General features: G+C 39.5%; 6 protein-coding genes across 7 annotated transcripts in view; 2 read left to right on the top strand and 4 right to left on the bottom strand.

The window, feature by feature from the left end:
- LOC117150405 overlaps positions 1-9,230 on the bottom strand; it is a 40,227-nt gene extending 30,997 nt beyond the window's left edge. The window contains exon 1 of the mRNA XM_033317268.1: positions 8,534-9,230. The gene's annotated coding sequence lies outside the window, so the exon portion shown is untranslated. The remainder of the gene's footprint in view (positions 1-8,533) is intronic.
- Positions 3,505-4,032, top strand: LOC117150408 (male-specific sperm protein Mst84Dc). 2 transcript variants are annotated; one of them, XM_033317273.1, is made up of 2 exons: positions 3,505-3,644; positions 3,715-4,032. In XM_033317273.1, exon 2 carries the CDS (start codon positions 3,715-3,717, stop codon positions 3,901-3,903), a length of 189 nt encoding a protein of 62 aa, XP_033173164.1. In that variant the 5' UTR covers positions 3,505-3,644; the 3' UTR covers positions 3,904-4,032. The 2 variants fall into 2 exon arrangements, with proteins under 2 accessions (XP_033173164.1, XP_033173163.1); XM_033317272.1 differs by having other exon boundaries at positions 3,506-3,644; positions 3,696-4,032.
- Positions 4,329-4,859, bottom strand: LOC117150407. The gene is made up of 2 exons (XM_033317271.1): positions 4,774-4,859; positions 4,329-4,704 (listed from the first exon to the last, which is right to left on the bottom strand). The coding sequence occupies exon 2, from the start codon at positions 4,680-4,682 to the stop codon at positions 4,440-4,442; it is 243 nt and encodes an 80-aa protein (XP_033173162.1). The 5' UTR covers positions 4,683-4,704; positions 4,774-4,859; the 3' UTR covers positions 4,329-4,439.
- Positions 4,915-5,242, bottom strand: LOC117150409 (male-specific sperm protein Mst84Db). The gene has a single exon (XM_033317274.1). The coding sequence runs from the start codon at positions 5,094-5,096 to the stop codon at positions 4,935-4,937; it is 162 nt and encodes a 53-aa protein (XP_033173165.1). The 5' UTR covers positions 5,097-5,242; the 3' UTR covers positions 4,915-4,934.
- LOC117150406 (keratin-associated protein 5-5) lies at positions 6,143-6,822 on the top strand. Its single transcript, XM_033317269.1, has one exon. The coding sequence runs from the start codon at positions 6,357-6,359 to the stop codon at positions 6,735-6,737; it is 381 nt and encodes a 126-aa protein (XP_033173160.1). The 5' UTR covers positions 6,143-6,356; the 3' UTR covers positions 6,738-6,822.
- LOC117137529 lies at positions 7,301-19,450 on the bottom strand. Its single transcript, XM_033299019.1, has 4 exons — positions 19,261-19,450; positions 7,921-8,075; positions 7,659-7,869; positions 7,301-7,602 (listed from the first exon to the last, which is right to left on the bottom strand). Exons 1-4 carry the CDS (start codon positions 19,448-19,450, stop codon positions 7,487-7,489), a joined length of 672 nt encoding a protein of 223 aa, XP_033154910.1. The 3' UTR covers positions 7,301-7,486.
- Between the last annotated feature and the right edge of the window lie 1,467 nt (positions 19,451-20,917).

The raw sequence follows: 20,917 nt of genomic DNA, 5'->3' as shown, positions 1-20,917 counted from the left end.
TAAACTGTTTATGGCAGAGATATACCAAATCCTTGTGAATGCAATGACGAAGATAACGAAAACAGTTTCGTGAGCTAGCTTCATTCAAGACAAGTTGCACAATTCAATTGACAATGCCCATATATTGCTAGCCATTCATATGCTCAAATTTATATTCATATTTATATGTGAAATTTGATACCTCCGCTGCCACATTTGTCGAGTTTTGGCAAGGAAATGAAAGATTTTACAAGGCAGTGCGCAGACAATTCAGCAGGCAAACAACTTAGCCAGAAAAACGTTTAAAGGCAACTTGACACGCCGGCAAATAAAATCTAAACTTTTAAAGAAAACCCTCATCTTTTCTGCCCCTTCCCCCCTCCAATCCCCATTGCAGCAGAGGGGTCGAAGAAGCTAAAAACGAATACGAAAAGCAGTAAAAAAAATGATAAACGCTTCAACTGATGACACATTCAGTTTCACACACGAACGACTTTCAATTTACATTTGATGTTTTATGTTTCGCAGCATTTACCAAACGAAAAGCGAAGAAAAACCCAATGAAACGGCCGGGGGATGGAGCCAAAAGAAAAAGAATCACTCATACGCACCCACGCACACGAGGATTGGCGCCCGACGTTTGACGCCGCATGGCAAAAGCGCTTAGAAAAGAAATAGCATATAGTGAAAAAAAAAACAACAAATACAAAAAATACTCGGTGCCCAGACCAACCAGGACTTACCAAAAGGCAGCCGCTCCAAGGAGTGGCGGCAGGAGTATCCTGCAGACGACAACGGTGCCAAGGAGACGACAGGCGGGAACCAGGCGGCGTTGGGTAAATAAACGAAAATATTTTGTACTTCAAATAGAAGCGAAGAGCTAAAGAAACGCCAGAATTTCAGCTACTATTTATGCATCGTAATGCCCTATAAAAGAATCACTAAGAATAAGGCTCTGAATTCAACTGGAATTAGGTTTTATTCAATTTCGTATTTAGTATAATTTTTTAAACCTTTTAGAGAGCATTGCAAATATTCAGACAGTTAGCCAATATGGAAAAGTCTAATATGGTCAGGTACATATTTAACAGATTATAATTTTCAATATGATTTTATGTTTATAGTGTCTGTTTTGTTGCACAAATTAATATTTTTTGTCGCAGTCAAATACTGTAATGCAAAATAGAGACAACTATCCGCTCTTGAAAATGTAATAATATTACTATGTATATACTCCACAAAGCAGCAGGAATGCCCAAAAAGAAAAATACTTTTTAGGCAACTTGTAATAAGCTGCACTTAAGAATATTTCCTACATATTGACAACTTCGTAGTGTAAACTTTTCAATGGTCACTTATGAGCTTTTCCCCGAAAACCAATGCTTGACAAGTTGCCTCTTTTGAGATCGGCCACAAAGGCACTTCAAATGGAGGCCCACACAAAATAGAAGAGCCATACTCAGCATGCGGTCAGCAAAAAACAAGAAACTAAAACAAAAGCACCCAGAAAGCAGTTTGAGCAGAAATTGCCCATAACGAGCACTTGACCAGGGACAAAATGTGAGATGCCAGAGTTCAGAGGAATTTCACATCTTTTGTATACCTTTTTATTTCGGGGCATGAGAGTATCGGTGGCCCGATAGTCGTGCTTCTTGTGGCAAATAAATTTAAAGTGCTCGAAGGAAAAAAGTGAAAATAGCGTTGCACTTAAAGACCGCACATTTGTCTCAATGAAGGCCGTGTCACATAAGTAACGTTAAGTTCTCCTTTTTACCTAATTTATACAGTTTACGCTGGGCGGTTGGCCAGTGTCCACTGTCCCGATGTCCTGCGGCCCCTGCGGTCTCCCATTTATGTCCGGATTCAGGGAGTGGAAGCCATATAATTGCGCTTATCTCTTGGCGCACACTCAAGTGGCCCGGCTCAATATGTTTTTGGAGTGAAATGAAGTGCCCATCGTATCCACTTGGAAAAGAAAAAAAAATGAGAAAAAAGAGAAAAGAGGCAGGGCGGCCAAGAGGCACTGGCATTGGAATCCCGGCAGAAATTTTTGTATTTGATTTAAAAGGAAATACCTTTTTTAGTTGAAGCCTCACTTGTTTACCCTGCTGTTTTGCTTTTCCCTGGTGTTTCGCCCTTTTTGTGGTGACATTTTTATACACTGTGTGTGTGTGCAGGGGGATAAGTTTTTGGCATCCTACCAATGAGATTATCTTAAGTGGGGTGTTGTTTTTCGGTTCGAAGGAATGTGGAGGACCCTCAATTGCAGTCTTGAAGCTGGGTTCCCTTTTTTGGTTCGTTTAGAAATGAGTTTCGCAATAGTTCTTAACTGTCTGGGGGTCTGTGGTTTTTCCTTTTCTCCAACAGCGCGCTGTTATAGGTAAATCGATGTAAATTGCTTTTTAAACAAGTTGAATGAATAAATAATGTGGGCAAATGGAATCCCAAATAGCGAAGGATTCATTGTCAATGTTAATACTGAGGACTTGTGAAATTGTTATAAAATGCAGCGTTTAAGGCAAGCACAAAATTAGATTGCACAAAATATTATGAAATACTTTTCAGTTATAATCTTCTTTTGCAATCATCATATTCGATTTCAAACCTAAGTTTATGATAAAAGCTCAAATATTTATCCATTGAAGCGTAGTTATATGACATTTGCTGTGCACGCTGATCACAACCAAAACAATTGCTTCTCTTTATTCAATATTCAAGCTGGCCGATTTAATACCATTTGAACAATTCTAATTTCGTTTAAATAAGTTACATCTTTAGTCTTCTGCTACAGCCTTCTCATATATATGGATATACATATATGTATGTGCTGTGAGTGCATCTTTTGAAAGCCTCAAGTGTGAACACACATTATAATAAACGCCTCAATTGTTGTGCAGTCATCTGCGTAATTTATGTTTAGCTAATGTTCAGGGATCGATGAGCTTGTCAGCTTTTGTGAATCACAACGCCCGCAGACGCACACGAGGTCCTGTATATCCTATATCCTGTCCCGCACACACATGCCCTAAAATTAACCCCCCCGAAAAGCGAAGGAAGCTGGAAAATAGCGTTAAGGTTGCTTCGTTGAGTCTAATAGACTTTCATGTCTGCCTCGACATTGCCGTTGCCCCAGTTTAGAGCGAGTCCTGTAAAGAATCCTTTCGGCATCTTCCAACCCATCTCATACTGGTGTTATTCTGCCCAGAGTCGTCGTTTTTTTTTAGACATGTTTCAATGATTTCTTATTTTTGCCAGAGGGGCGAATCTGTTGCGCTGCTGTTTTGTCGTTAGAGAAATTCAATTTTTTGTATTTGTCGCTTCGATGTTAAATCATTGATGTGTGAAATTTGTGAGCTCAGCCAGGAGGAGAGCAGCATCAACAACTTGACTTTGATCGATTTTAAAGGCAGTTTCTCTAGCCCACTTTGATTTCCTTTCTGGCTTTCTAGCTGGTTTTAAATTTTTCCACATCAAGTTGGCTTCGGGAAGAATTTCCCATAGCATGGGCTTGGTTTTCTTAGCTCAACTCATTCCAGTCTATTTACTTGTTTTGTAAACAGCTCCGTACGCTTTCACCAGTACATAAACCAAAAGTACGAAAAAATTTCGTGTTTAAACATATTTGGAAATCTTTACTCAAGCATTTCTCTTGCCTAAAACAAAATGTGAGTTGTCCTAATTTCCCCGAAAGATTTTCTATCGAATATCTCGTTTAGTTAACCTATCCTCCCGAAGATGTGTTGCCAAGGAGCCTGTGGATCGGTATCCTATGCCCTGGCTTATGGCCCCGTCGGACCCGCTCTGCCAGCCATGAACTATAATAACTGCTGCTGTGGACCCAATCCTCCCTGTGGACCCTGGACATGTCCTCCTAACAGGTGCTGTTGCGCCGGCGAATGGGGTTGCTTTGGGCCTTTTTACTGAGAAACCCAATGAACACAAATTCCTGAAGAAAAAGACGTGAAATTTTTTTGTGCTTTTGGTTTGAACCACATTTTCCCTTACACAATGGTTCGAGCTTTTCAATAAATTTATGTACTTACTTCTTATTAACTATGGCTTAAATTTCTTGAGAAATTTCATATTCCTTTGATACATGTAGAAAAATGAGAAAATATACCAGAATCGTAGCTGACAAATCTTACCAGGACTGAATATCCTAAGCTTTCAAACTTTATGCAGATCCGCGAATTCTCTTGAGGTCTACTTCTTTTTCTATACAGATACAGATACATATGAAAAATGAGAAAATATACACCAGGATTGAAGATCGATTAGGTGTTTTGTGGCATTACGAGAGATTTGCCTGCGGAGGCTCAATTCTCTAACTAAGGGTACAACAAACAGTCTTCTTCAGTATTAGTCCCTCGAATTTTTATTGGTTTCCCATGGAAATGGGTGGTACAAGAAGATCAACACTTATAATTTTAGTAGTATAAGACCGCATTTCCTCCTGGCGATTACTCGTCCTCCTTTTTTTTCTGAGTACTCGCCAGTGTGCAGAGCTGGGCATCCAGTGGGGACAGAATGTGCGGAACATAGCAGTTGTTGGTGTTCTTCTTGCGGCTAGTATCTAGAACATAACACTTATCGCAAGGACCGCAGGGCGTGGGTATAAAGTCCCGACCGGTGAAACGCAGTGTGGACAAGGGAGGATTATTGCAGGCCAGGTCGAAGGAGGCACAAGCCCAGCCACCACACATGGTTAGGAAAGGGATGTGGGAACTATGTACAAATGTGAATAATTAAAAATAAAATTTAAAAAATTTTTATAAAAGCATAAATGAAACTTACCCCGGTGAAAGTTTAAGGTTGTTGTTCCGACAAGGACTGGACTGGGACTGAATGGTGTTTATTTCATGGCTGACAACAGCCAGCAGTTCCCAAGGCCTACTTCAAGAAAGTTAAATTCCGGACCCCACCCAACTCTGTGGCTACTCCAGGTCAGAGTTCAGCTAGCACCCGCAGCAGCCACCGCAGCAACCGCCGTAAATGGAGCAGTCATCACATGGACCGCAGGGCGTGGGTGCGAAACAGCGGCCAGAGAATCGCAGTGTCGACAGACGGGGATTGCAGCAGGCGATATTGTAGGAGGCACAGGCCCAGCCACCACACATCTTGACTTGGTTTAGGTTTTCCGAAACGTGTGCTCTTTTTACTTTTTTTTGGGGGGAGTGGTGTATAGTTATTGGCCCTGGAGCAGACACAAAATCGAGTGTTTGGTGCCGAAGTGGAAAAGGAACTGAAGTGGAATGGGTTTTCCAGGGAGCAAAGGCGATTTTTCGCTCTGACAGCTATTGACAATCTCATCGACGCCGCCCTCGGGGTAGTTCGCTTCGGATATCTGGCCTAAAATAAAAGCTGGCTAAATCGGAACCAAAAAGTGGATGGCACACTGATGCTCAAGTGAAAAGAATGGAACTAAATTTCGAAAACCCAAAGCCGGGATCTTCAATCAATTAAGAATTGGATACCATATTATGTCATCTTGTAGAAATATAGAAATTGAATTACTGTATTGGTATTCTCTATGACTCAGCCAATCAAGTAAGCGTTACAAAATAAAATACGAGTATGCATACTGTTAAGAACAATTTCATAATCCTATCACTTCTACCAAGAGTTTCAACCCGCACCGTTGGCCATGCAAATTTCTATCCGCCGAATAACGAACCGTGATGAAACTTTTTGCCACTCCGGTCCATGATACTTCAATCCACCTCCCATTCATCCAGGCGGAGACAATCAATTACAATATCTCCCGACGGACCAGAGGCCATGTAAGAGGGTGTCTGCATGTGAGGATCTAGTAGACAAACCCACGCATGGTCAACTGTGCAAATGTAGCTGAGAGGACATGGGTTCGACGAAGCGTGGTGGTTCTGGTTGGATATTCCTAGCCGACATACGTTGGTTTTAAATGGTACCGCAAGGCGGAGTTTATAATTGTAATGTAATTTTAATTGTAATGTTCTGGTGACAAAAATAGACTGATGGAAGAAAAGTGCTTTTATAGACCCAAAAAGGAAGAAGATTGGTTAAGTTACCAAATATATTGCAATTTATTCATGGAATTAGTCTCCAATACTTTAAGCAAATATATAAGATTATTCCTGCTTTAAAATGATTTCAACCGCATGTATCCTTGCCTTAAGTGTCACTTTTCCAGGAAATACTTGAGGGAACTGCAAGAGTTTTTATTCGACAGGAACTATAAAATTTTCCCAGCGTACTTGTGACTATTGGCGGACAAAAAAGGTGCTAAATAGGCGCCTGGAGCTGTGAGCTGACTGTCCATCACTGCCCCGGAGTATTTAGCATTTTTTTTAGCGGCAAGTACTTAGCAACAGGTTGCAAAGGGCTAAGTAATTTCTAGGATGAGTTGTGCTGCGCCGCGATGCCGACCGCAGTTTGGATCCTGTGGGTCCGGTCGTAAGCCCTGCGGCGGAGGTGGCGGATCCTGCTGCGTTGGTGGTTCCTGTTGCAGGGGCGGCTCAGGAGGATGCTGCGGCGGATCCTGCGGCGGATCATGTGGCGGCTCATGTGGTGGTGGATCCTGTGGCGGATGCTGTGGCCCTCCGCCCTGTGCCGTGGTCTCGTACCGCTTGACCTGCGGCCCCGTGGGTCCCCTGCTGCCCTGCATGCAGTGCACCTGCAACTGCGGATGTTGCAGCGGCGGTTGTGCGCCACCTTTCTATTTTGTGCCGAACAAATGCAAAAATTGCTGGGAGTGGGGCTGCTTTGGCCCGCTGTACTAATACCCTGTAGTACCCTGTTGTTGCACTTTTTATTGCAACTTTTCATATTTTTGAATGCAATAAATTCACGTGTCAGCCAGACTTACATATTTGCGCCCTTTTTTTGTTACCTTTCTGACAGGCTAACAAATGACCGGGGTCCAGTTTCAGGGTTGCCAAAGTTTGCGCCATGAAAATCATTTAACATTCGAACTTTTGTTAGCTAGCCCGCAAAAAAGGAATGAAATGGGCAGGCAAAAGTTTCCATTCGAGAGGCTAGCAAAACAATGGAAAAATGGTCAAAATCTGAAAGCTGCTTGTTTTGGTTTTGCATACGAAGCGAATGCGGGGGAAAAACAAAATATTCGTTCGAAAACCTTCCAATCTATTTGGTTACACGACGTACTTATGTAGGTCATGGATCTGACAGTTTTTGTTCAGCTATTCGGTTGTATTTTTTAGCCACGCTTGTATAGCGAAGACAGGTCAATTGAACGAACTTTTTGACAACGGTTCGAGTCACCAAAATATTTTCGTTTAAAAACTGCCGCAGTTGAAAACAAATTGACGCACTTCTAGCCATAAATTTCTTTTTTAATTAAACCTCAATTTAATTTGGCTCACAAACTAATACATTAGTTTTGGTAAGGAAGCACAAAAACCAAACTCAAATGTATTGTCTAATTAAAATTTAGCATGATATTTCGTAGTATAGTTATTGGCTAGAGACCCCTTTTTTCAATGGAAATAAATAATTTTTCCCAATATATTTACACGCAATATTTTAGAAACTTCATATCCAAGCCGCGCCTTTTATGCGCCTGCAGAATTTTCTTCATAATTCTAACTGATGGCCTTCTGTCAATGGCGTAGGTCTGAACCAAATCTATACAACAAATTGCCAAGATCTGAGTGAACATTTGAAAATCTCCTTTCACTTACAATTGGCCATTCCATCACTTTCTTCAGACGAATCTGCGCCCAAACAAGTTAAGTGAACGGCATAATTTTTATTGTCGGTTTCCAGAAAAACACTTTGTCGAGTCGCCAGAGGCATATCCGGTGAATAATGTTCCCGAAAACATTCGAAGGGTTTTGTATTCTGGTATTTCAACCACCTGGTTATTATCCAAAAGTTACCATCAAATATGGGCTAAAATGGTTTAACTTGAAATGTATTGTTCAAATGTAAATATCAACATACTGGGTCAACTGAATTCTTAATGGCGGCACATCCATTGTTTTTCACAATGGGAAATTGCCTTTGCTGAGTCGGTAAAGGACGACACAGAACTATAATTTCCACTACTAAAATTCTAAAATGTAAATGAATTTCACAAACGCGTAATTGTAATGTGACTTACGGCACAAGTCGTTTCATTATTCTAAGCTATTCATCTACTTGGATAAATTAGTTATTACGAAGTGTCAAGCAAATCGAATTATGGCTAATGCAGGTTATTACAGCATGAGTAATTGGCTTAAAGCGTCTTTTACGGCAAAAAATCAAATTTATTCTTAACCAATCAGGTTAACAAACCAACTTTTAAAACCATTAGAACTAGAGAGTCTTTCTCTCTTAGGAGTTTATTTCTGAATGATAATACAAATCTAAAAATCTTTAATAAGTATTTTATTTGTGTGTAATCGCATTGCCAAAACATATTTCTCCTGCCAAAAATCTGCTTTGTTTTGCAAAATCCACAGCCTACATGACTGTAAATTATATTTTAAGAGTCCCACAAAAAGCCGGAGCAAAATCACAGATACAGATATCATCATCACCCAGTCGGAACGCTCAACTGAAAGTAACTCACCTTTGGGTAACTGGTGAACAACACAAATGTTATGACTGCCGGCAGTTGTTGTCTTTGTGTGTTGTGATTGTTGTTGTGCCGGCAATAAATTAACTTATTTTAGCACGTTACACGACTTCCCACACCCAGGCGCACACACACTCAACTCGGCTGCTTTTCTTTCCGCACATACACATGACACTAGATGGGCGGTGGTGGGTGGTTGGTTTACTGAAAGGACAACGTCAGGGGATTTTGGGGCCGTCCAGAATATATATCCCGCACTGGAGAATAGGGCTTGACCTATGCCCTCTTGCTCTTACTTTAGTATTTTGCGGATTTTGCACATTTCTCACATATTTTTCATAATTTTCGCGAGCAAATCGCGTAGGACCAAAAAAGTGTGTACGAAATAAAAGTTTGGCGAAACGAAAAAGTTTGTCCTGTTTGCAGTGTTCGGGTTTTATGTTTGTTTTGGAAACACTCAAATCTCTGGTGAAATATTAATTTTCACAAATTCTGACACTTTTTTAGCCGGCATTCGCTTGTCCCACCGAACTGCAGATTCTTTCACAATTTTTGTTATACGATTTTTTTGAGTTGTCTGCTTGTGCTGTTGTTTACTCTTTGTTGTGATGGAGATTTTATTAAAATTTATTGGCTCGCTGGCCCTCGTCGTTGGCAGTGTTGTTGTGGTTGTACTCGTGGGCGGTGGCGACAGCAGAGCGAACCAAACGATTTGACATTATCAACGTAACTGAAGCATCAGCGGCAGGAAGCTGTCGGCCCTCGCCGGAATCCCAACAACAGCAGCTGCTGCTGAAGGACCCGATGCCGATGCTGTTAAGTAGAAGCTGGAATCGAAGGAATTCGGCTGTACTCGTGTCCTGCCAGCGAGAGCACAGAATAAAGAGCTGAGACACTCGGCCCTCGGCACTTGACGAAACACGAGCCGAAGCTAGGGAAATTTCAGAGAGTGCGGTAGAAAGCAACTAAGAGAGAGATTTCGTGTGTCGTTGATGAAAAGCTTTCATGTTCGAAAAGTGGGTTGCTTGTTAACAGGGAGTTTCGTTGGGATTTATTTAACAGATAAGTTAACAGACTCTGTAAAATTACATTCGGTAATGTAATTCTTAGGAAACAGGAATTCCCATTTAATAATTAGAATAACCCCCATATATTTATTTACTATTAATACTAATTCGTAATATCCTAACCTTATCTTTAAACTAAGGTCGTACAGAATTCTGAGTGGCTACTACATATAAACGGTTCGATTAATTGTGCGTAGCTAGTATATAAAATAAAATGCTTTACTTATTTATCGTCGGAATTAAGTGCTGCATAGCTTGAAATATATTAAAGTTTACTCATATTCTTAATTGGATCTCTCTTTAATGAAATTTAAATAAATCGAGAATTAAAATATACTGGCGTGGCGTCCATGAAAAGGAGAAACTGAAGTCTGAACCTTAAGAGACAGCGACTGAAGTGGTCAACAACAAACGGAACTAATGCACAACATGCAAAATGGAAACCATATTGACAAGATGCTGTATCCATGGAGAAAACTGTAGGACGGGTGGAAAATAGAGCAGCAGCGGTTGAAACATAAAGCAATAAACAAGAAAATACCAAATGCATACGAGCCAGCAAACATGACAAGCAGCACTGGCAGCAAACAAAACAGAAAGGATACATGAGAACACGAATCTATATGTATACACATATATTTTATACACATATATCCATGGTGGTGGATACCCTGTGTGGGAAGCTTTGGCTAGACAATAACTGTAAAATGTAAATATTAATATTGTCATAATAGACAAGACAACTTGAAAGGCAGCAGGCGGGGGAGTGTGTGGGGTGTTCGGAGAGGATAACGACGACGGCCAAGCGGATACGATGATGATTGCCCGTATGGATCCTGATCCCGATCCTGACGAATAACCGCAAAAGTGCCGTTAAGCTGCGCACTACCGAATGCGAGTGTTTCAAAGCGAAACGAACGAGAGACCAAATGGGAAACAGAATACAAAATGTCAGCTCATTTCCGGTTGCTTAATTTGAAATCGTTGTGCCAAAAATTACAAATGAGCTGACAATGGCACACCGAAGGAACCAAACAAGCGAAAAATAACAGGACACGGCAGGACATGGCTGCCAGACAGAGAGGGCCATGGCGACAATAAGCACAAAATAGCAGCGTCTAATACGCAAAATAAACGAGAACTGGCCACAGCATGACAGCCAGGATAACACTGGCCAGCTGGGCGCAGTCCTTTTGCCCCCTTGCCCCATTGCCCCACAGTCCCCTCTCCAGTAAAAAGTCGCACCACACAGCCCCTCGTGTTTTACAATTTAACGCACATCCTAGCAAGGCAACGCCCCATAGTTTAATTTTTGTCTCCTCGATGTGTGCATGAAATTCGTGCACTTAGCAAAAAGCATAGGAACAAAATTGTTAATAAAGAAAGTATTTTTGATTTGAAAGAGTGCGATTTACTCACATTGCAATATTTTTGAATTATTCGTTTTCTTCTATGAAACTTATATTTCACTTAGGAGTGTTAAATTCTATTTTAATTCTTTAAGGAATAGATTTAAATTGTAATCGTTAAATAAAATAAACTTTTAAACAAATATTATTCAAACAAATATTATTAATTTGGAATCACCAACATTTTCTCATCTAATTAATTTTTTGTTACTATGACATTTCGCTGTGTGTTCCCTCCCTCTCTGTCACTCATTCATCTCTATCTCTCTTCCGCTGGGCTTGCTCCACTCTAATCTAATGACGACAAGCGTGGGGGCCGGGGGAAGCTCCTCTGATAACCACGGCTTTGAGTGTCGCTCTTTTATTGCGTATACGCCATGTGCATCTCACATACTCACACAGAGACGGACGCCACAATGTGTCGAAAATTTGGTGCGTCCATCGTCATTCACCTTTTCGTTGAGTGCAGGCGATAAAATGTTCGGCGAGCACACAATCTACAACCATCAAGATCTTTCCAGGACCTCCTCTCTACTTTTCTTGCCCTTCAAGAAATTTTCCATCTGCTGACAGCAGGACAAGCCACTGCCAAATGGTCAAGTGGGAGACTTTGAGTAAAGTGAAAAAGGTAAATTCTATTGCTTTTGAAACAATGTGAACTTGTGAATAAGTATTATCATTTTCGTAAGTCTTTAAAGGTGGGTAAAAATAAGAAGTATAACAATTAATAATTGACGATATACATATGTAAATCTATATAGACTTTATACTTAAAAAAATTATGACAGATGTTCTTTCAAATAAGTTGAGTCATAAGAATAGTGTCTCTTTTTCCCAATGAACAAGAAAGCAACTAATAAACCCGCTTACACCTTCCCTAGCGGTTTACCATAAACTTTATTAACGTTCATCAACTAATTGACTAATTTATGCAAGTCAAATAAATGTCATGTCAACATATAATTAATTGTGGCGCCCAATGTGCCGCTAAGTAAACGTGGATGTTACCGGGAATGCGGAAATTTCCTAATTTATGCATGATTTAAATTTACCACGGAGAAGCCGGTCTCTTTTCGCAGCTAATTAAATTTTTGTAATTGAAAAACATAACAAACAAAGAAAGTGCATGGTAAGGGAAAACTAAGCCTCTTCTTAGGGACCAAGAGTCGGCTGTTTTTCGCAACTTGCCTTGCACTTTTGAGGTCATCCTGGGAGTGTCTTAGGATGTCCTTAGACTTGTCAGCGGCTCCTTCTCCTGTTGGCCAGCATAATTTTGTTATTGTTTCTGCATTGCATTACAAGCAACTACGGAGCAACTCTTGCTGCTGCTTCTTAATCTATTGGATTAGTGGAAATTCAATTAGGCCAGGCCAAGGAGCCTCCATCTGCTGCGCAGGATCCAATGAAATTAAACTGCGTGCTCTTCAACTTTAAGTTTGACACTTCGATGTTCAAATATTCCCTGTGCTATCGGCAGCAATTACTTTTGTGCGATTCAGGCCCGCTGCTCGTCAAATATTTGTTTAACGGGCTAAACAAAATATCGCCCACTAAATCCATGTCAAAATCCAGCTATAAAAATAATAAATAAACTGGCAAAAAATACCTAAATCATTCGATCTACGAGGAGCGCAAAAAATGGCGTAAAGCTCTGTAAAAAATGGCTGTGAATTTCAAACCAAGTGCAAACATTGTTGTATCGCAAATATTTACAGCACTTTAAACTATATGGCAGCTTTTGAAGCAGCAAAAACCCACCACAACAAGGGGCAAAAACAAATGCGTATAGTAAATGATTGCAAAAAATTTGCGTTCAAACAACCCACACATAAAGAGACCGAATAAATATTTGTAATGGGGAACATTTTGGAAACTAAGTAGGTCAAAATAATTCGTGGGAAATTAACATACAAATTTGAAATTATATTATATTTAAATTTTATTAGTATTTTTACATATTCATAAAAATGTCTGGTTGTATATACTTTTGAAAAGGGTATCACAATGTATTGTAAATATATAAAGATTAAAAAAAATGTAGTTGACAGTGATTTTAAGGACGCTTTTAAATATAATCTAGCCTTGAATAATCTTGGCAGCTTTGTAAATATAGTATGATAGATTATACCCTTAGACAACACACAATTTCCTCTACAAATACCCTGTACAAGCATTGGGAGTTCTCGGAAATCTAAGCTAAGCTAATTTAAGTTCAGCTATTAAAGATTTAAGCTAAGTCCAATAACTACATATATAGTTTAACCCTTACCTTACCTAAAATATACCAACATGTAGTTACTTTTGCTCTGTTCTCTTCGTGGCTTCTGTGCTTTTTTGGTGGGCGGGTCCTTTGTCCTGTGGACAAAATAAGTCATAAATATATTTCGCTGATTTCATATTTTTCCACAAGGTTGCGAAAATAACTTGCATAATGTTCCATTCGTGGAAGGACAAACGAACAAAACGCAAAACGGACTTAACCGGGACACAAAGGGAATCCTTGCGGAAGGGGAATCCCCGCAAAGGGGCAACCGAATAATTCACAAAGAATGAAAGAGCAAAGAAAGGCTTACTATTCGCTGGGATATTTAAGTAGATTTGCCTGTTGTCTTTCAACTGTTTCCCATTTTCCATTTCCATGGCCAGACTTACTTTCATATTTTATCATTCTTTTACTTGCTCTTTCCCGGACTGTATATACTATAGTGTACCTTTTTTGGTTGGCATGTTTTCGCGCTTCCTTCTTTTTATTTCCACGCTTTTGTACTTATAATTTCTCACGTTTTCCTGCAAATGCAGCACAAAAATTTCTCGTAGTAACTTTTAATTTCATGCCATTTAATTCGTTGAAAGCGGAACGCGTAAAAGAAGCAAAAAATCGGCATCTGAGGAAAAGAGAATACTGCAATTATGCCCGGGTTTCTGGTGTATGTGTATGTGAGACTCGAAGGAATTTGCCACAGGACACGCTTTATAGCAAAAATTGCTTCCTTTTTTCTTCATTCAGCGACTTTCTTGCGCTCTTTTTCTGCACGCCCAAGCAAAGAAAAGTGGTCAACTAAAGGAATCTCTTGATCTTGAAGAATTTTCGTTTATCTAAGGCTGCTAAGAAAGTTACGTTCCTTTAAGACCCACTTATTGGAAAGTTGATAATTATAATTTACAGCACCGAAGGATGCGTTTAACTGAAATACATTTAATTAAATTAAAAAAAGTCACAAAGTGAGGGATAAGTTCCCTTTTTTATTTTACTAAGTTAAACGGACCAAAAGTATCAACTTTGTCTGCATTCTTTCAAAACTTTTTTCTTAAGCTAATAAAAGATAATATCTTTTGCGTTAAAGATTTTTTATAAACGCAAAACGTGAAAGGAATCTGAAAATGAAGTACTCTGTTGGCTAATTACAATATGTTGGATGCAACAAAGTTATTTAAGGCTCTTAAGAATATTCTTCGACTATGCCGCGAGCTTTAAATATTTAAACTATGGCCAACTAGAAAATTGATTAACTTCTACTCAGCAAACAGGGGTAAACTTTTTTCTGGATGCATAAAACGTATAATGGAAAGCCAGAAAGGTGAGGCCAACTAATAAAGTTTGCGGTAAAAGTAGCTTAGGCCACGCCCACTCATTGAAGCACTTTACCGGAGGCTGCATAATTTGCACATTTGTTGTGTGTAAGTTGCGGCTGGGCAGAGGGTGTGATGGGTGTGGTTGGTTCCTACTTTCACCTTGTTCATGGCTGAAGTTTTAAGACATTACTTAACTGTTATGTGCACCGCAAGGTAGCACACACACACACACACTAATACGCCCACTTCCTAGGAAATCACTTGGGCACGAAAGTGAAACTCGAAACTGGCAACTGGCAACTTTTCCTGTATCCCTACGGAGGACCTCCTTTGCTCCTATATAAACTCGATTCACTCACCTCGCAGCACGTCGACCTTTCTTCATCATCGCCAGGTCCTTTGCAACAAACTGCAAGCAAGTTGCAACCTTTTATGCGTGGTGTGCCGAGGTGATGGAATCAGGATTTTGTGATGAACAACTGTATAAACTTAAGCATCTGGCGCCTGGAAGGAAGCTACTCTTCATTAGGCAACAAATTGTCGAGAACGGATCATGTAGGGTGTAAGTGATATTGCCCTTTAAATGCAAATCATACTTTGATCGCATGCGGTTGAACATAGATAACAATGCAGTTGAATATTTTCTTAAGTTTTTTAAGAACTTCAACTGATCTGCAATTTTCTTCGAAATGTATATCAAGTCGTTACGAGCTTCAATTTACTCGTTCGGTGCCAATCAACATATTTTCTGCGCGCACTGACAATATTTGAGGTCGCACCACATGTATCAATTTTCTATTGTGTTCCTTAAGGATCTGACAAATGGCAACACGAACTGGGAGCAACAAAAACAGCATCGTACAAAAGGACAAACAACAATAAATTGATGGTGTTGAAATTGTTATTGAGAAATTGCGCCGCATCATCATCATCGACATCGACGTCATCAAGATCAAAGAGGCTGACTAGTTTGTCTTGTACTCCCAGGCATATCCTGGCATATCCTCCTCCTTCATCGCTCTACAATGACAATACAATTTAATATTGACAGGGCAAAAAGTAGGGAAAGACAATTGCCCTCAATACATTTTTTTCTATTTCTCCCGCGCTATTTTCGACTATAGATATTTCATTTATCTTGTGAGTTGTTCATTTTGGACAATATGACTATGTGAAAATGAATTTCCTTACGTTGTCAAGGTATTTGTGCTTTCGCCAATTTGTCAATTTTCAATCAACTTGACTATTGAATTTAAGGGCCAACAAATGCGTAAAAATTGCAATCAAGTACATTTTTATTACGGGATAAATAAATTGGTAAAAAGCTTGGATCCCAAATGACGCGCAAAAATACTTTTTAATAGTGTTTGAATAAATAAAATGCGAGCGTAAAAAATTCAAAGCGAAGCATTTGCAACCACAAGCTTGTTACACCATCAATTAAAATTTAAATAAAACCTAATTACATGAAAAATTCACAATCAGGGTATAAAAGGAACATGTGACATTGTTTCAAAGATTTTTTAATCAATCATTTGCATACATATACTCATGCATTCAGCTGTCTACAAAGGGAAAAAGCTATCCTGCATAAATATTAGTTGTGAAAATAATTTATCGATTGGCTAGTAGTCACTGTCATCTCTTCCCTTCGCATTTATAGTTTGGGCAAATATTATTTTTCCACTCATTTCATTATTGTCTTTACCATTTCGGATTTGCGAAACGTTTTTTCCGAATACTTCAGCCGCATTTGAATAATTTGTCAAAGGCATTTTATTGTCATTTGTTACGCTCTATTAATTATGTGCCACCGTCCCACAAAACAAAAAATACCCAGTCTACGAATCGGATATTTCCTTCCTATCCCATCACGAACATTAGCTTCCCCCCGGTTCCCTTGCATTATTTATGCTCATTTTATCGCGTAATCTGTTTGCGAATGTTAATTGCTAAAATGTTAAAGCAAAGGTTTTTGCAGTCGTTCGTTTGGTATTTCATATAATAATTTTTTCCCATTTTGTCTGTTGCTGTTTATAATAATTTTATGTGTTTGCTGTCAATTGTTTAATATTTTAATTGTTTTTTTTTTTTTGCTGCTACTTTGACAAATCGGGTGTAAACCGAGGGCATATGCTTTTATGACTAAACCTATATAGTTGCTAACATAAAGTGTGCGGGCCATTGAAAACATTTAACATGCCAGTGGGACGATTACACAGAATATTTACAAATTTATTCAGTTTGATAAATATGTTTAAAGGGCGAGTTGTGTGGGCAATTTGCTTATCTATGAGCGGAAATCAGAGCGAAGGGGTTGTTCATTTAATTGTGGACAGGGTGACACTTTATGAAGACTTAATAGACCAAAGATGCGAACCAGATAAAAGAGTTCATTGATCAATAATTTTCGATAAAAGAACGCGTAGCTAATTTGTGGTTTTAATTTAGATCGTTCTCTAACCATTTAATTGTGTTGGGGGCAAAAAACGGGTACCCACTGTACCCATATGTCACCAGCCATATTAAAACAGCCAAATGCAAACAAATTGTAGCGCGGGTTAGTAAACAGTTTAGACCAAGTGCAGGCGTAATGTGAGCACCCTCTTGAAGACCACCATGGATAATTGCATAGTCAGCGTTTTTACGCCGGCCAAATGCTGACCGAGCACCATAAGTGCCTATAGCACTCCTCCTCCTCCAGCGCTTAGCAACTGCGACATTTCAAGAATACATAAGATATACATAAGAGCGCATAACAACTCATCGCTTCAGGCTAAAACCTTGTATGAATATCTTAAGAAAATTCACGAAAATACTTCGAGCGCAGCGGATACCTTCCGTGCTCCAGTTTTTACAAAATAAAAACAGAAAATCTAAATAAAATTAAAATTGAAATTATTGGTTCTGAGTGCTAAGATTGGGAAGCTGCGTTTACAAAATAGTTATAAATAGTGGACTATGACCGATGATATTCCCTGTTACCGGTTTTCTTTAATTAATAAATCCCCGTATAAGGCACTCCAATGCAAGTAAATATTCTGCTACCATGCACAAAAATAAAGACCTACAAAAATAGCAGGCGAATCTCCCGCATTTTATGGAGGGCATCATGCAGATTCACTGCTGAAAAGCAAGGAAGTAACAGACCAGACCGAACCCATAAAAATTGTTCATTGCGGGCAAAGTAAACTGCTGGGAGGAATTATATGACAAATATCAATAAACTTTTCAATAAAACGGCGCTGCACAGACCAAAAATATACGCAAGATGAATTCTAAGAAAATAATTATCTTATATTTATTACATTTCACTTCTTGAAAAACATAAAATATTTAAACCTATCAAAGATAAATACTAAGTTATTTTAAGTTCACATACACTTTGGTTTATTTTTGGCTGTAATCCAATAGAAACTTTATTCGATTTAAAAAAAATCAGTTGATTATTTAGAAATTTTCTCTCAGTGCACCCGAAAGACGAGTGGTACAATTCAATGCCCTTGGACTCAAACATCAAACCCCACGTACGTCCCCATGTAGGTATGAGAATTTGTATCAAAAAGTTTTTAAACCTTCATAAAATGCGGCAGATGAAAAGGTTTTTCGGGGCGGCGATGAAAGAAAGCAAGGAATTCGTAACTTTGTGTTGTGGCCGCCAAGGACCTATAGGTTGATATGTGTGCGTGTGCGTTTGCGTGCCTATGTGGGAAGCACAAGGACCAGGGAGCACACATAATTATGCAAACTAATTAAAATACTCATACGACGCGTTCAACTTGCGCTTCTGTTACTGCCAGCCCCGCCCCCATCCTTTTGGGCGCCCATTTTTAATTAACAGTAAGCGACAGGGTGAAAGGGGGAGGGGGGTGCAGGGAGTTCCTAGGGCTGGATTCTGAGGGCTGAGATCCCCGACTGAGGGGCAAACAAAAATGAAAGACACTCATTTACGCTTGACATGACGTGGAATGTTCTGCACATGCATTTGACTCTGCTCAATGGCTGGCTGTCAATGTGTGCGTTGGTGTGTGCTGGTGTGCGCAGTGCTCAAATACAAAGCGAAACCGCAAAAACACAAATATAGTGCATACTTCTGAGCGCCTACGAACAAAATGTCAACAGCGATAGCTACAAAAAACCAATGACAAGTCTCGGTTGTTAGTATGATACTCTTTCCCAATATCTGATTGATGTCATGCAAATTTATAGTTTAAAATATATAGTTTTAAGGGAAACTATTTTCATGTAATATTGGCTGAATTACCTCACAAGGAAGAGTAATATATTGACATTGAATATTATTTAAGCTTTATTTCGTCCACAGGATTAGTTTCAAGTTGTATTTGTCTAGAACTTAAGTTGTAGTCCAAACAATTTTGAATTATGTGATAATGAAGACTGAGCCCTCTTATCCGTGATTTTATTGTCCTTATAGATCGATTGTTTGTGTTATAGTGTTAAATCGATGTCTAGTTTTAATGCTCACTTAACATACCGACAGTTTCTTGCTGAGCGTCATTGGCATGATTTCCCTCAAGCCTGGCAGGCCTCAAAAAGTCAGCAACACGTTGCCTCTAATAATATGACCAACGCTGACAGCCTCATTCGCACACTTGACTGTGTGCGTTCTGTTTGGGGAATAAATTGTTAATTATTATTTGAAAAGAGTTACAGCGGCGCAAGCCGCAATCCGCAATCCTGCCGCCGAGGATGATGTGGATGAGGATCCTGGCTATGGGTAAGCAGGGGCGGCGTCGAGGCTTTTGTCGGGAGCTGCATCCTGCATGGCAGCTTTTTGTGGTTGGCTTGGCTTGCAGTTTTAGTTTCGATCCCCCAGTCTCCCGGAGGGCGTGGCTCGACATGGTCGCCTGCTTTTGGGACTCGCGGCTTCTGCATGCCCATTTGAATCTGCATTTGGCTGCTGTTTTTGGATGAGGCTTCTAAATTAACATTCACGCTTCTCGGCCCAAAGCGTATGTGTGGGTGTGTCAGCGTCGTCTGCAGTATTACAACAGAGGGATATGGCATTAATATTTTTATTAATTCTATTATTATTTAGTATATTTAGGAGTTTTAAAACATTTTTGTAGAAGTACTGATTTAAAATGGTAATGTTTATTCATTTTGTAATTAGCATTTGAAATCTTTTGACACTTTTTAAAAACGATTTTAATAAATAAAATTTTATTGCATAACATTTTTACAAGGACATAGTTCTCGAGAAGTACAGGATGCAATGATAAAATGAAAATTACATTACATTACCAAATTAAGGGGGGCTTTGGTGGCTGAAACTACGCCAATGCCGTGTATTAATGTGTGGCCTCAATTCTTATGCGTGTGCTCATTCCGAATGCGCATTACAACGGCAACAAGAACATCTGCAACAGTATTTTTTAGCCTCCCGTACCGTTAGGCATGTCAATTGAAATGCAGCCAAGAGTCGAGCTTTTCAAGCCAGCCACCCAGTTTTCCACCCTCTAATACAACACAAACACACACACACAACCGCATTTGCGTGGGGGCAAATTAAAAAGTGAAAAATTGCATACATGGCGTATGTGTAATATTTTTATTTCACTTGGCTCCTAATTAGGCAAGTCAGCTGTCTCTCTTTGACATTTGCAGTTCGCTTTTAACTAATTTGTTGCCGCCAGAAGGAGATTCCTTCGCTGATTAATGTGCTCCGTGCATTTGGGCCAAGCAATAACAATGATTCACCCACAAGCGGCTTTCCACGAATGTGGGACGAGAAAATTGCAAATATTAGATATAATGTCCAAGAAATGTGGAACATATCAACACGAAAGTGGAGCACAGCGTGACTTGATTTCCATGTGTTTTTCTGAGTTTAAAATAACGTGCAAGTCTTGGGCCTTTTTATATATGTATGCTATATATTCTTATAGGTATTACATCTACTTTATGTATAACCCCTCCAAGTCAGAAATACATTTTTGGTTAGGTTTGCTAGTATGTGTAAAATATCAACAACACTAAAGTAGCGCCATTTTGCGGAAATTTAGGTAAACTTACTTGAAATGTAAAAAAAAAATCGATCTCGATTCAATTTGTTTGATTGCCGAGCTGTCTTTGATCAAACGAGCCAAATTCGAGCCACGTATTCTTTCCACACACACACAATCAAATAAAATGGTCGAGCAATAATTGCGCGTGTCGTTTGCTAACCAAAAACGAAAATCCCATCGTGTGTGCTCATCGCACCTGTTCCTCATGCGAAATTAGTTTCAAATGGTTACCACTAATGTGGAAAGCAGCCTCCATAGACCATTCTGCACCTCTAGCGTTTTGGGGCCACGACCGACTAA

The sequence above is a fragment of the Drosophila mauritiana genome, chromosome 2L (assembly GCF_004382145.1).
Source record: "Drosophila mauritiana strain mau12 chromosome 2L, ASM438214v1, whole genome shotgun sequence".
Taxonomy (NCBI): Eukaryota; Metazoa; Arthropoda; class Insecta; order Diptera; family Drosophilidae; genus Drosophila; species Drosophila mauritiana.
This window is presented reverse-complemented; position numbering and strand designations above follow the sequence as displayed.

What these genes read in the sequence shown, in the direction of transcription:
- LOC117150408 (XM_033317273.1), top strand. Translation starts at nt 3,715, where the DNA reads ATGTGTTGCCAAGGAGCCTGTGGATCGGTATCCTATGCCCTGGCTTAT.
- LOC117150409 (XM_033317274.1), bottom strand. Translation starts at nt 5,096, where the DNA reads ATGTGTGGTGGCTGGGCCTGTGCCTCCTACAATATCGCCTGCTGCAAT.
- LOC117150406 (XM_033317269.1), top strand. Translation starts at nt 6,357, where the DNA reads ATGAGTTGTGCTGCGCCGCGATGCCGACCGCAGTTTGGATCCTGTGGG.
- LOC117150407 (XM_033317271.1), bottom strand. Translation starts at nt 4,682, where the DNA reads ATGTGTGGTGGCTGGGCTTGTGCCTCCTTCGACCTGGCCTGCAATAAT.
- LOC117137529 (XM_033299019.1), bottom strand. Translation starts at nt 19,450, where the DNA reads ATGTCGAGCCACGCCCTCCGGGAGACTGGGGGATCGAAACTAAAACTG. An exon ending in GGATTGCGGCTTGCGCCGCT is followed by an intron (nt 8,076 to 19,260) that starts GTAACTCTTTTC and finishes TTGTGCCGTAAG; the next exon opens with TCACATTACAATTACGCGTT. An exon ending in TTAAGAATTCAGTTGACCCA is followed by an intron (nt 7,870 to 7,920) that starts GTATGTTGATAT and finishes AAACCATTTTAG; the next exon opens with CCCATATTTGATGGTAACTT.